This window comes from Sinocyclocheilus rhinocerous, unplaced genomic scaffold (assembly GCF_001515625.1).
Source record: "Sinocyclocheilus rhinocerous isolate Xijiao unplaced genomic scaffold, SAMN03320098_v1.1 scaffold883, whole genome shotgun sequence".
NCBI lineage: Eukaryota > Metazoa > Chordata > Actinopteri > Cypriniformes > Cyprinidae > Sinocyclocheilus > Sinocyclocheilus rhinocerous.
The window spans coordinates 212,355-225,991 of record NW_015627244.1 but is presented as its reverse complement, the minus strand read 5'-3'; the positions used below and the strand labels follow the sequence as shown (position 1 = coordinate 225,991).

General features: G+C 36.6%; 2 protein-coding genes across 4 annotated transcripts in view; both read left to right on the top strand.

Annotated features, from left to right (window-relative positions):
* The first annotated feature begins 745 nt into the window (after positions 1-745).
* Positions 746-4,039, top strand: LOC107724786 (cytochrome c oxidase subunit 6B1-like). Of its 2 annotated transcripts, XM_016533834.1 has the most exons (5): positions 746-829; positions 1,342-1,468; positions 1,943-2,043; positions 3,752-3,846; positions 3,889-4,039. In XM_016533834.1, exons 2-4 carry the CDS (start codon positions 1,363-1,365, stop codon positions 3,803-3,805), a joined length of 261 nt encoding a protein of 86 aa, XP_016389320.1. In that variant the 5' UTR covers positions 746-829; positions 1,342-1,362; the 3' UTR covers positions 3,806-3,846; positions 3,889-4,039. The 2 variants fall into 2 exon arrangements, with proteins under 2 accessions (XP_016389320.1, XP_016389313.1); XM_016533827.1 differs by having other exon boundaries at positions 3,752-4,039.
* Positions 4,040-7,816: 3,777 nt separating this feature from the next.
* LOC107724776 (solute carrier family 2, facilitated glucose transporter member 3-like) overlaps positions 7,817-13,637 on the top strand; it is a 10,619-nt gene continuing 4,798 nt past the window's right edge. For both annotated transcript variants that reach the window (XM_016533812.1, XM_016533804.1), the window contains exons 1-5: positions 7,817-7,853; positions 8,427-8,557; positions 12,010-12,111; positions 12,206-12,366; positions 12,461-12,701. In XM_016533812.1, the coding sequence (XP_016389298.1) occupies positions 8,534-8,557; positions 12,010-12,111; positions 12,206-12,366; positions 12,461-12,701 (528 nt within the window). In that variant the 5' untranslated portion in view covers positions 7,817-7,853; positions 8,427-8,533. The remainder of the gene's footprint in view (positions 7,854-8,426; positions 8,558-12,009; positions 12,112-12,205; positions 12,367-12,460; positions 12,702-13,637) is intronic.

Here is a 13,637-nt window from a genome sequence, read left to right as displayed (position 1 = left end):
TAAATACTAAAACATGAATAAATTAAATAAAGCACAAAAAAATTATACAGAAATAAATTAATACCCTGCTTCAGACAGTGGATTCAGTAATAAAAGAAACATACCTATTCTTCACAGAGATGGGTTCTGAATATATCATGGTATTATTCTATAGGGTTTTTCCACTTTATGATTTACTCGATGACAATATATCTTATTATGCTATATTGTGCTTCCCAGTGCTTTTTATCGGTAAATGTCAATATTATTTTTACATTTTTTTATTTTATTTAAAAAAAAATTATTTGTTCATGAATTTCTTCCTGAAGGATTTTTATTGTATTTTATTTTATATTGTATATTGTAATTATTGATTTATTAAAATTAATTAATTTTTTATTGGTTTTATATTATTGTTTTATATTACCATTATATTGTTATTTTATTTCCTTCATATTACATCTAAAGATTAGAAGAAACACTGGAGGAACATGAATGCTACTTATGAAGTGTGTAAATAATAAATATACTCGTAGTATTATTTTAGTCTTGAATAATTTGTAACTGTTTGTACTTGGTATGGACATGTCATGTGATTTTCTTATTGCTTTTCCGATTTTATCTTTTTTTTTTTATTGTCTTAGTTTATTATTATATTTATTTTGATGTAATTTATGTTTTTGCCCTTGTACGTTCGTTGTTCTAAAGTTTGGAATAAAAAAGTATTATTTTAATCTCGTAAATCCCGCCTTCACTCATCCTCATGCCCTCCTACACACTTTGACTTCCCATAATTCAGTGCGCTCATAAAGTCTTTCGAGAGGACGTTACGATAAGGGCACAGCAAGAGGTAGGCCTCAGTGTTTATTTGTTTAATCTAGCTTGTTGTGAAATAGCTGAATCTCGTGCGATGTTTATTGAAACCCTTTAGCTTTACTCTTTTGCAAAATTCACGGAATAGCAACTGACGTTCCAGAGGAATGGTTCATTTGAGTTAGTTAGCCAGCTAGCAAACTGGCTACTTAAACCGGTTATATCAAGGTTATGTTACTAAAGTGAATATGTCTGCTGGTTTGGACGTATAATAAATAAGCATATTTTACGTGTTTACAAGTTCACTTCAATTTACATTTACCTCGTTGAAAGTTAAAAGAACTCGTTTAAAATATATCAAGTAAGTTTAACATCACTACAGCCGTCCTGTGACTGGCGTTAGTTTAAACTGTTACTGAGTGAAATGTCACTCGCAGTCTTCTGCTTTATTACGCTGTTAAACTACGACATTTGAGCAGCTAAAGTCCAATTATGTGCTTTATTTAAGTATTTAGTTAATGTTGTGAATGTTTACTGCATTTCACGCAGACCCATTATCTTTGACTGAAGATGGCTGATGTTATTGACGACAAGATCAAGAACTACAGAACGGCTCCATTCGATTCCCGTTTTCCAAACACTAACCAGACAAGAAACTGTTTCCAGAATTACCTTGGTATGTACAGTAAAAATTATTATATGACCCTTATTTGTACCCAAAATTATTAGATTAATAAAAACATTGTGCCACAAATGCTTTGTATTATTTATGAAAGGGACAAGTGTGCTTTACATACAGGCTTGTATACAGTTATAATGAATATGAGACTTCACAAAGTGCATTTCAACCATGATTATTAATAGTATGCTGATCTCACAGATAGATCTTTTGGAGCAACCAGGACTCGTTTTGTTGAAGGTCACATCAGTGGTGAAGCAGGGTTGTCTGTAGTAAATCTCCAGTTCCGGTGTCTCTGCTTGTAGTCTAGTGCAACAAACCCCTGAAGTTCTGAGCTAGAATTGATCTGTATGACTTGATTAAATTGCATTATGAATTGAATAACTCATTATAGATGTCGGGGTTGGAGACTGTATACTATTTCTGCCTGATTTCAGTGTGCATTACTTACTGCTGTGTTTTTCCTCTCAGACTTCCACAGGTGTAATAAGGCTTTGTCAAGCAAAGGGCAGGACACTTCTCCCTGCGAATGGTATCAGAGAGTCTACAAGAGCCTGTGTCCAATGAGCTGGGTGAGTCTGTTCTACCGAAAACCTAAGTAATAGAACCTTTGAGTAAACATGAGAATCAAGATTGACCCTGGTTACCTTATAGACATTCCTGGTGTTATTTTGTAAGCACATGCTTCATTAAAATAACTTGCACTTTTTCATCGCATCGTGAATGTCATAAAGACAGCATGGCCAGCTGCCGTATATGATCCTTTCTGGTTTTAACCCCAGACTTTTCAAAATCCAGTCAATTCTGGTTTGATAAAGCCGAGTTATATATACAGCAAGAAAAAAGTAATCTTCTTAATCTTTGAAGCCATCAATATTCTTGAGTGCAAAATGCTGCCTAAATAAGCTCTTAGCAGATATATATTTGAAATTCTTGTACACTCTTTTGTGGAAGTGGGTGAGTGTATAAAACAACATTCTCCATTCCTCTTTCTTGCTTTATGACTACAGGTCAGTGTGGTCGATCTGTTTCTGGTCAGTTTTTTCTTTTTCTTTTTTCATGACAGTGTGAACAGCACAAGCCGCATGGAATCTGATCTTTTAATTTCTGATTTTGGCCACTTTATGTGGTCCTAAATCAGATACAAGACTGATGTTTTACAGTGCAACATTACTCTACATCGACATTTGTCACAATTCTGTGCTGCTGGGAGTGACTCCAAATATTTTACTGACCTGAAGTTCTCCAAAGCTTGAAGGAAAAGTACACACACACACAACTTTGTTTTCTTTCTCCTCATTCTCGCTGGTTTCTGTGGCACATAGACGTTAGAAATGCATAAAATGCTGATTTCAGTGGCCTGCGTGTTTGTATGACAGGGTGCTGTGTGCAATCTGTGGTGTTTGTTCTTTTGCACATGCGGGTCATTTCAGGAGTGTGACCAGTTTACACTCAAATTTGATATTGGCCATGTTAGAAAAAAAAAATGAAATCAGAATTGAGGTTTGCACTGAGAATGTAGCCTTAGATGCTTTCTAGAATAAATCTCTTGAGACATAAAAACTCATTAGCGAACGTTTGCCTGTCTATAATTGGAATCTTTATTCTTTATCTGAACTGTCATCCTCAGATCTTCGCTCTAGATTTGGCTTTATTCTGAAAATAAGTTCAAGTTCATTTTCTTTGTAACCTTCAGATTCTAACAGTTTTGCAAACAAAGATGAAGGTAGTGCCAAGAAGTCTTCCACAACAGGATGTAATATTTTTGCTTTCATCTTGCAAACTGTCAAGTGTGACTATGACGTATTTAAAGACTCTACAAATAAGGTATTACAGTGTATGTGGGGTTGATGGGATTGATGTAAGAATGTCCAGACTCGTGTACGTTGTTGGCCATGATTGCTAATACTTTTACTGGAACCCTGTCCTTGGTTTGTTCATCACAGGTATCGTCCTTCTGAATTTGAGTACCACTTTGAACTTTTCAGTATTTGCAATCAAACCAAAATAAACTGGTTAAAAACCACACAGACTCTTCTTTATATCAGGTATCAGACAGTTTTGCCAGCGGGGTTCTCTGTTACTGATCATCATGGTGTCATGATCCCTATTCAAAACTTATAGCTAAGCAACTCTGTTAAATAAATTTTCTTCTATCAAAGTATAATTGCTATTTCCCTTCAGCAAGAGACAAGCAATCATTGTGAAAACTGATGAAATGTGAAGGTCTGCTGGAAGTTGTTTGATTATACAATGTGTCTTTGTTTTTCCTTCCTTCAGGTGGAGAAATGGAATGGGCAGATTGAGGATGGAAGCTTCCCTGGAAAGATCTAAATGGTTGCTGTTACTTTCAATTCAAGAGCTCCCAACCTTTTGTAGAGTACCTCATAATGTTATCCCAATATGATGTTGTCTTAGTTATTGGTTTGCCTGCTGGAGGATGAAGGGTCATTCAGAGTGGGCTTTGGAAACCTTCAGCATTTTGAAGTCCTACATCAGCATTTATCTTTGTCACTCTACATCCTACTGTTGCAATTTACAAAATAAAAATGCACAATTTAATCTAAATTGTTTGGATGCAACAAATGCCTTGTTTATAATGGGGTTTAATGTTTTTGTCTCGTTGCTCTGGCCGGACACGGCATCACAGTATGGTAAGGGTGAAGAGTTTTTTTTTTTTTTTTTTGTCGTCTTAACAGTGGAAACAAATTACGGTTTATACAAACAGTCTTTCTAAATCATTCATTAACCACCAAGTTCAACCGGCTGAAAATTGAGTCGCTTAGTTGCTTTTTGAGGTGTGGAGTTGAATAATATCTGCTATATCTGTGAGGTTTAAAAAAAATTGTCCGTTATTTGTGTGCGATGGTCAAAAACCAGGGTAAACGCTGCTGCTTGCCCTATTTAATTAACACTAGTCTGAAGATACTGGATTTAGCCATATAGTGCTCAAGCAATGATGCAGAGGCTGATTTAGTTTGAACAGACAGCATGAATTTACATGAAATCCGTGATTAAGGAATTAGACGGTTCTGCAAGTCGTTACCCAGCATTCTTTAAACGGCTCTGTTTAATCCTATTTGACCATTGTGCTTTTCAAACAGCAGATGGCGGTAAAGTAGCATAAATTAGTCCCTCAATGTGACGGCAACCGTTACTAATACAGTTAAGATGTAGCAATTGCAGTGACTATACTGATTGCAGTACCTAGAAATTCCTCTCTTTCTATATATTTCTAATATTTGACGCAAAACATGAGGACAAACGGTCAGAGGTTAGTTGGTCAGATTAGGTTATCCAGCAGATGCTCTGCAGTGCCAAATGTCTTCAAGGACACACAGGAACTGCAGCAATCAAGATGTAAACTTATTAACTAAATTGTATAATTTACTCACCCTCATGTTGTTCCATACCTGTTTGAATTTCTTATGTTGAACACAAAAAGGTATTTTGAAGAATGCTGGTAACCGAACAGTTGCTGGTAGACATTGACTTTCAAGTTCAATGTCAAGTATGGAGAAAAAAATCTTTAAAAATCAATGGCTACAAATATCATCTTTTGTGTTCAACAGAAGAAAGATATTGGGATGTTTGGAACGACTTGAGGGTGAGTAAATGATGACAGGATTTTCATTTTTGGGTGAATTATGCCTTTAGGTATTAATGTTCACAATGCAGTGATCTTTATGATAGTTGTCTTGGTCACCCGATAACATGTGACCAGGCTTAACATTTATCACTGAAATGCCAAACAAAAACATGGGGAAAAGTCAATTTCCACAGAAATTATTCATTAGTAATTAAGTGCATGGTTGAGCGCTGAATGGAATGTAATGGAATTTTTTTTTTCTTTTCAGAAGTGAGTTCGACTTCACAGAATGATATTCTTGTAGGAAGTGATGAGGTGTTAAACTTGTATAACAATTCTGAGAGCATAGAGTAAGTCTAGTCATACTGGGAGAGAATATCATATGCGAGCATGTGTGTATGATGGATAACTTTTCTGCCCTTTTTGTTTGTGTGATACTGTAGGTTTTCATTTAAACAAGATGCTTCAAATGTTCCAAACTGCTTCACTTTAGTTGTATGCTTCATTATATACTTCATATGGTGTTATAATGCTCTGTTAATAACTTCAGTGCACGTTTAAAGGGGTCATATGATGCGATTTACATTTTTCCTTTCTCTTTGGAGTGTTACAAGCTCTTGGTGCATAAAGAAGATCTGTAAAGTTGCAAACACTAAAGTCTCAAATCCAAAGAGATATTCTTAATAAAAGTTAAGAGTCAACCACGCCTACCTAAAACGGCTCGTTCTAACACACCCCCACATATCTACCTCACTATGTGGGAAGATTTGCATAACGCCGCCCAAATGTTCATGCAAAGAAAGAAGGTGTAACTTTGATTCTCCCTGTAGTATTGTTGTTGCCGTGTGTTTCGTTGTGAAAGCAAACTACTTTGTTTTGCCTTCCAAAAGAGGATGATATCCACTTCGTCATGCCTGGAGCTGATCCGTGCTGGTCGCTGAGGAAATACATCAACTTCGCGCTGTGGATCGCCGGATCGGCTTTCACCGTGGACGAAGCAGAGTCCAGCCCGGGGTCGTCACATGTGGTTGCCGCAAGCCCGCCGGACGCTCCTTTGTCGAATCCGCTAGCCGTTCCTCACTCTAGCCCGCCGTGTGTGACGCTGTTTCGTTGTGAAAGTGAAACTACTTTGTTTGGCCTTCCAAAAGAGGACACAACTAGAAATCAGTGGTTAAGTTGTATTTACAACACTGTTCCAGAACAGTTCAACCCAAATATTCAGATGTGTGCAGCACATTTTATGGAGGACTGTTTCCTGGGAGAGTAGACTACAATGCGGGCTGTTCTGACTCAAAGACTGTAAGTATGTTTATTCAAACGCGAGTTTTGGCCACTGACGATTCAAACGCGAAAGGGGCGTAGCATTGGTAAGGGGCGCTTGAGGTATTCGGCCAATCACAACGCACTGGATAGCTGGCCAATCAGAGCACTTTTCAGATCGATGACCTTTGTAAAAATCGACGCGTTTCAGAAAGGCCGGGCATAGAGGAGAAACAATAATGTACAGTAGGCCTATGTGGAAAATAATTTGTTTTTTTAACCTTAAAACGCATAAACTCATTTCATTACACCAAATACACCAAATAATGTTATTTTTAGCAAAATCATATGCCCCCTTTAAAATATGCTATCCACATTTTCATTTGTAGCCTACAAGTCTGTCCATGTTAAACTTTTCTTTCATGTCGGTGACAGATTTAGTACATAACTGAAGCATGTAGGAGCTTGACAGGCTGAGATGCTGTGGGATAATGGGAAATGGATACCCTTCACAATACAGGTGTCTATAGTATTTTTAAGTAGGCCAATTAAAATCTCCCAGACTCCCAGAGAATTTGTTTTAAAAGGTTCAGAGTTTAGTTTATACTAAAAGAAAAAATACCGCAGTGGCAGGATGCTATCAATAGCTGATCTCAGTTCTCAAAATGTGTTTCCTTTGCAAGTTCCTGTTTGTCTGTCCTAAAAACACAGACAACTATAGTGTTCCGTGTTTTTGTGTATTGTTATATACATTATTACTTTGTTTTTAGTGTAATAATACACTTTTAGGTCATTATCTACACTGCCAGAAACCAAACGCAAATCGATTATTAGCCTACTTTGTAACTTTATGTTATGATTAATAAGTGCATCCAACGTGATAGAAATTAATTTGTAATGCCTTTTTAGCCCATTTCAATGAACAAACGAAAGCTAAGGAGCGTAGGCAACGAAACATTTGTTATCACTAGATCACACACTTGTATGAAGTGCCAGCAAACCCCGCAAATTGTCCGGTCTCGGAAGAGAAGACTACTTGTTTACAAACACATGACAACAATAACGGGCTTATTGTGTCACGCAGCAACTTTTGGCAAGTTTAAATCTGGTGGGATGCTGCGCCAGAAGAAAAGAGGCGCGATTCACGTTCAGTCTATGCGGCGAATGACCAAATAAGGACATTAATAAACCAGGCTTTGCCTCAAAACCTCGTGAGTTGCCTGCCTAGACGGCGTTTCTGGCATCATTGGCACGTTCTAATTGATGCTCAGATGCTGACTAGGTGGATGCTCACTAGATTTTGAGATGCGGCGATCATTTCCAACTAAAGGATGTTACGCGAATGTCTTGAGATGAAGTTCTGGTTTAATCCAGCGACTCGGATGTTACAGAAACAGGGGGAGCACTGGCGTGACGCCAAAAAGTACAACGTGCTGCTGCTCGTGTATCACTCTCCATAAAAGCCACGAGCGCGAGAGTGTTTCATCACACACCAGCAACTACCTGATCGATACAGGAGCTCTGCAAACAAACGTAAATATAATTATTATATAGAAATATAACGGACTATAATTAGCCTTGGAATTATATTTTATTAAAATAGGCTACTCATGATGCTGCTGCTTCATTACCAACTATTAGTAGCCTAGGCTATTTAAAATGTAAAAAATCGTTGCCTTAACTTTAAAATAAGCCTGCAGTAAAGTTCATTGTACTTCTTTGACCACTTTACATTTTATTACTAACTAATTAGAACTGCATGAAGCTGTTAACTAAAGCAAGTTTTATTTTATTCACTGGTAGACTGATTAACTTTAGCTAGATTGATGCAGGATTGAGGATTTGATGTTACTGGACAACCAAAAAGACTAAGTTTGAGCAATATAGGGTGGATCTTGGGCTGACAGAGATGCCTCTTGTATTTGACTTCGACATTTACTTTGCAATTTGCTTTGCACAACGATGCTCTACTGTCATCTCAACTCAGCAGACATCCGTTGCAGGAAGCTGTTTTTTGTCGTTCATCTTGGTGAAGACATAAAAGGATTGTCTCATTCCTTATCATTACTGACAACAACTATTCATATTCTTTTTTTCTCCCTCTAGAAGCTTTTCCAAATACGGATTTGTGTTTACCCTGAAAACATAAGTTTGGTCTCACTGCTAAAAGAGGAAGAACTGAACTGAAGACTTCTGTCTCAATCGAGAGCAGGATGGAGAAGATGAAGGACAGTAAGGTAGAGTCTTTTCTCCTCTGTCTATGTCTTTATACAGAATCAGTGGTGATGTTTAGCTTTCTTCTTTATGATTTCTAAGTAAAGGCTTTACCATCACTATGACCCTTATGAAATAGTAACTTTTTATTTTATTTACAGTTTTACTATAGATCCCTTGTGAAAAAGAATGTGCACTAGTGTAATATTAAAAGTATTTTTAAAAAACTGCAAATAATATTTGAACTTCATGACTGTTTCTTAACACACTTAAGTGCACAAAGTGCACTTTTTAAAAAAAATTCTAATTAAGTTTAACTTTATTCTTTGAAATCATTTTTGCTTTAAAGAAGCACACTTATTTCCATGTGTTGAATAACATACATTCATTGTTACTATAGTGTATTATTCAATATTACTAAGTAATATTAAGAACTAAATTGCAAATTTATCATTAAAAATGAGTAAATAAATACAAATATATTTTAATACATCACTTACAAGTTTCAAGAGAAATGTCATTAAAATATATTATAGTTTACCATAAATGCATGTAAATAAATTTGACAGTACACTTTAATCATGCAATCATCATATAATCATATTTCAAACACAATAGAATAATGAAGTTACATATAAAATCCTGCTTCTCAAAAAAAAAAGTCAAAAAAGCACTCTAAAGTTGAGCTAATTACATTTAATATAGATTTAAACAATTCTACATTTTCATTTAATTGCAGATAACATCCGATTAGGTTACTTTCAGTTTGCACTTAAGAAATACTCTTTTAAAGGTATATGCTAAAGTGTCCTTTTTCAGGGATTACATACAGAAATTATGGTGTTTAATGTAATACGCATAATCTGCGTATTTTTATGGCAGTTGGTTCCTATGTTTTCATAACATGTACCATAATTTGTGATATAGGTGTTACTATTATCCCATATACAGGAAACTGTGGTTACCATGCAAGAACTGTAGTAAAAATTTAGGGGATGCCCATGGGCATCTGGTGTAGATTTGAAATGTTGTCATTTGTTTTTAATTCTCTCGCGATTTACATGTTGATTGTGGACCATTTGTGTGTTGCATAGTGGGTTTACGGAGATATCCTTAGGTAATATCTGTTCAGGCTATTAGTTTTCAATTGATATGACTCATCACCTTAACAAATATAAAAAATACAAAGGTGGTAGTGGAACTTTGACCTGCTTTGCCACCTTGGATTGCAGCATGTGAATTAAGAAACCAAGATGTGCAAAGGAAACCGACAAGGAGAAATTAATGTTTAGAGCAGGGTTCAGCTGGCATGTTCAAACTTGAACATAATATGAACAGCATCCTGACCGGTTCTTACTTGTTGTAGAATGGACAGACAGAATGGAAATTTCCAATCTGAGTGTGCCAATTTAGCATCCATTGCAGCTCATTACAAATCTATTAAGTGAGTCTAACACTAAGTGTGTTGATTTCATAAATAAATATGTGACCCTGGACCACAAAACCAGTCTTAAGTCGCTTGGGTATATTTTTAGCAATAGCCAAAAAAAACATTGTATGGGTCAAAATTATCGATTTTTCTTTTATGCCAAAAATCATTAGGCTATTAAGTAAAGATCATGTTCCATGAAGATGTTTTGTAAATTTCCTACCGTAAATATATCAAAACTTAATTTTTGATTATAATATGCATCCTGGAGCACAAAAGCAGTGTTAAGTCGCTGGGGTATATTTGTAGCAATAGCCAAAAATACATTGTATGGGTCAAAATTATTGATTTTTCTTTTATGCCAAAAATCATTAGGATATTAAGTAAAGATCATGCACTATGAAGATATTTTGTAAATTTCCTACCGTAAATATATCAAAACTTAATTTTTGATTAGTAATATGCATTGCTAAGAACTTCATTTGGACAACTTTAAAGATTTTTTCAGCATTTTGATTTTCTTGCACCCTCAGATTCCAGATTTTCAAATAGTTGTATCTTGGCCAAATATTGTCCTATCATAACAAACCATACCTCAATGGAAAGCTTATGTATTCAGCTTTCAGCTGATTTTCATGATGTATAAATCTCAATTTCAAAAAATTGACCCTTATGACTGGTTTTGTGGTCCAGGGTCACATATGGTCAATTAAGTTATGGAGGCTGGGGGTTGTATGGTGGGATGTGCAAATATGTGGTTAGGTCTGTTCTGCTCAATAGAGATGAAAAATGAAGTGATGGATCATCCTCTATCAGCAGAAGTCATTATGAACATTAGATTCATTAAGATGACTCTTGGCTACTTACAGATTACATGATGACACCCATATCCTTGTTCACAGTCACTCCTCCAGGAGACAGCTTGTGTGTGTTTAAGTCTTTATCAAAACATCAGACTTGCCAGAGGGTTCTGTGTGCAGGTTTAAAGTTGCAGTACACTATTTCTTTTTGTACTGACATTTGCCAAATGCAGTATTGAAGGAAGTTCCTTATAAGCAATCCACTCCAGATTATTATAACTTCATGGAAAACCATTGCAAATGACCCCTTTTGGTTACTAATTGTAAATTTCTCTCTCTCTCTCTCTCCCTCTCTCCCTCAAAAAAAAAAAAAATGCACCCAATACACAGGCCCTCAGACTACTGAACTTTGTAACCCATAACCCGCATAGCTTAACATGTGAGAACTAGTGGGAACTGGTCTAAATGTGTGGTTTTCTGTGCTTTTCCCACTGACGTATTTGTACCATCAGTCATGCAGATTTTAACTCTTTAATCTCTGGTCAACTTAGGTTCCTCTGCAGTCAGCTTAAGTCGTTATTTCTATTTTCTTTTAATTTGACACAAGAAAAAGGAACAGGCATTAAGATCGGAGCAGCCAGACAGTTTCAGAATTTCATTTAGGAAAGAATGACACATAGGGACACAAGCATTCCAGTTATTATTGCTTACTAATGTATGCAACAGTCCTGTTCCACTTTCACACATACTCTGGGAAATACTGCATTGTGTGATATATGTTGCTATCAGAATTTGTGCACCATTTAGAATTGAATTGAGAATGTCTTTAGACTCAGTCTACCTGCTGAATTGAAGTAGAAAACAAGGATGCAGAATTGCATTTTGAATTTGAATGTGAGGAAGTATAAATAAAATAAATTTAAAGAATTTCATAGCTGTTTCATTTCATAATTTCCTAATAGGGTTTAGCAACTTTACAAACAGAGGATATTGAAGGAATGAGTGTGACTACTGTGTGACGCGAGAGTGTGATTTGTGTGCTAAAAATAATGGTAAAAGTGAGAAAGACTCTGCTTTTCTTCATCTGTTTGGCTCTGTTAGCCTTTTAATGCAGGAGTTTTCCAAACTTTTGATGCCACAGACCCCCAAACTGATGACAGCCTCAGTTTTACCTTTTGTCTTACATTCATCTTTACTCTTTTCATTTTTCTGCATCTTACAGTATGTGTTCCTTCTTTTTGTCCAGGGGAAGCAGGTGACATGGTGCCTCATGTTCTGTGTGTCCACGGCCGTCATCGGCTCCTTGCAGTTTGGCTACAACACAGGCGTCATCAATGCACCCGATGAGGTAAGTGTTTCATCAAGTGAGTAGCATTTTAGACTTCAAAAAACAACACTTCATTACTTCATCACTCATTGTCTGTCTCTCTGTTGATGATCAGAAAGTGCAGAACTTCATCAGAAACGTGACTCAGGAGCGCAGTGGAGAGCCAATGGATAAATCCACATTGACAACAGTGTGGAGTGTAACTGTTTCCATTTTCAATGTTGGCGGCATGATCGGGTCTCTTACTGTTGGCACTCTGGTTGACAAACTAGGGAGGTGAGAAAATCACACAGTTTCTTTTAACATAAAACAAACATAAATGCTTTGTTAAAAAACTTTCCTTTATTCATCTCCCATCTTCTCATTACAGACGAAAATGCATGCTTCTGTCCAACATCCTGGCTCTGATTGGTGGAGGCCTGATGGGTTTATCCAGCATGTGCACCTCTTACGAGTTGATAATAGTGGGCCGTCTGGTTATTGGTGCCTTCTGTGGCCTGTGTACAGGATTGACGCCCATGTATGTGGGTGAAATTGCTCCAACGGCACTGCGAGGGGCTTTTGGTACCCTTCACCAGCTCGGGGTGGTCATCGGCATCCTAATTGCACAGGTTAGATTTTCCTATGTATGATGTTGATAACAGATTAAAGGGATAGCTCACATAAAAAAAAGAACTTTCTGTCATTATTTACCCCATATAAATGCCTTATTTTTATGCAATTATAAAGAAACTGAAGCTTGAAAAAGATTGAAAAGCACCATAAAAGTATAATCAAATTGGTCTATATGTTTTGTGTACTATAATCAGTCTTCTGAAGTCATATGATTGCTTTTTGCAAGGTACAGACGGAAATGTAAGTCATTATTCCCTGAAAATCTCCTGGCGCATTCCGTAATGTCAGATTTGTGAAGAAATTATTCTGAGTCAGTTATTTTCACAAAACTGGTCTGAATGATTTGTTCACGAATTGGACTGTATGATTCTCAATTTATAACAGAAAAGAAAAATATTTCTATAATTTCCTCACAAAAGGTATTGTATGGCTTCAGAAGATGTTTTGACCATTTCTATGACACTTTTATGGTGGTTTTGAGTCCTTTTTGAACCTTGAAAGCTTTAGTGCCTATTCAGGGCTAGACAATAAGGACTGCCCGATGGCCCGGGGCCAGCGTGAAAGACGTTCGGGACAGTAGACGGATTTGTCACTTGCCCGATCGGGCCACTGCAGCGTCGGCACGACATTTTATCATTTGCATGTGTTTTTAAAGGGGTCATATGATGCTTTTTTAAAGATCATTATTTTGTGTATTTGGTGTAACAGAATATGTTGACATGCTTTAATGTTCAAAAAACACATTATTTTTCCAATACTGTACATTATTGTAGGTCCTCTATGCCCCGCCTCTCTCAAACGCTTCGTTTTCTACAAAGTCCCTCCTTCAGACAAGCGCAGTCCGCTCTGATTGGCCAGCTGACCCAGTGCACTGTGATTGGCCGAACACCGCAAGCACTCATCGGAAATGTAACGACCCTTACCATAATCGC

Excerpts from the sequence above, each read along its gene's own strand:
- LOC107724786 (XM_016533834.1), top strand. The coding sequence starts at position 1,363 with ATGGCTGATGTTATTGACGACAAGATCAAGAACTACAGAACGGCTCCA. Across the intron at positions 1,469-1,942 it reads CTGTTTCCAGAATTACCTTG|ACTTCCACAGGTGTAATAAG; the intron begins GTATGTACAGTA and ends TTTTCCTCTCAG. Across the intron at positions 2,044-3,751 it reads GCCTGTGTCCAATGAGCTGG|GTGGAGAAATGGAATGGGCA; the intron begins GTGAGTCTGTTC and ends TCCTTCCTTCAG.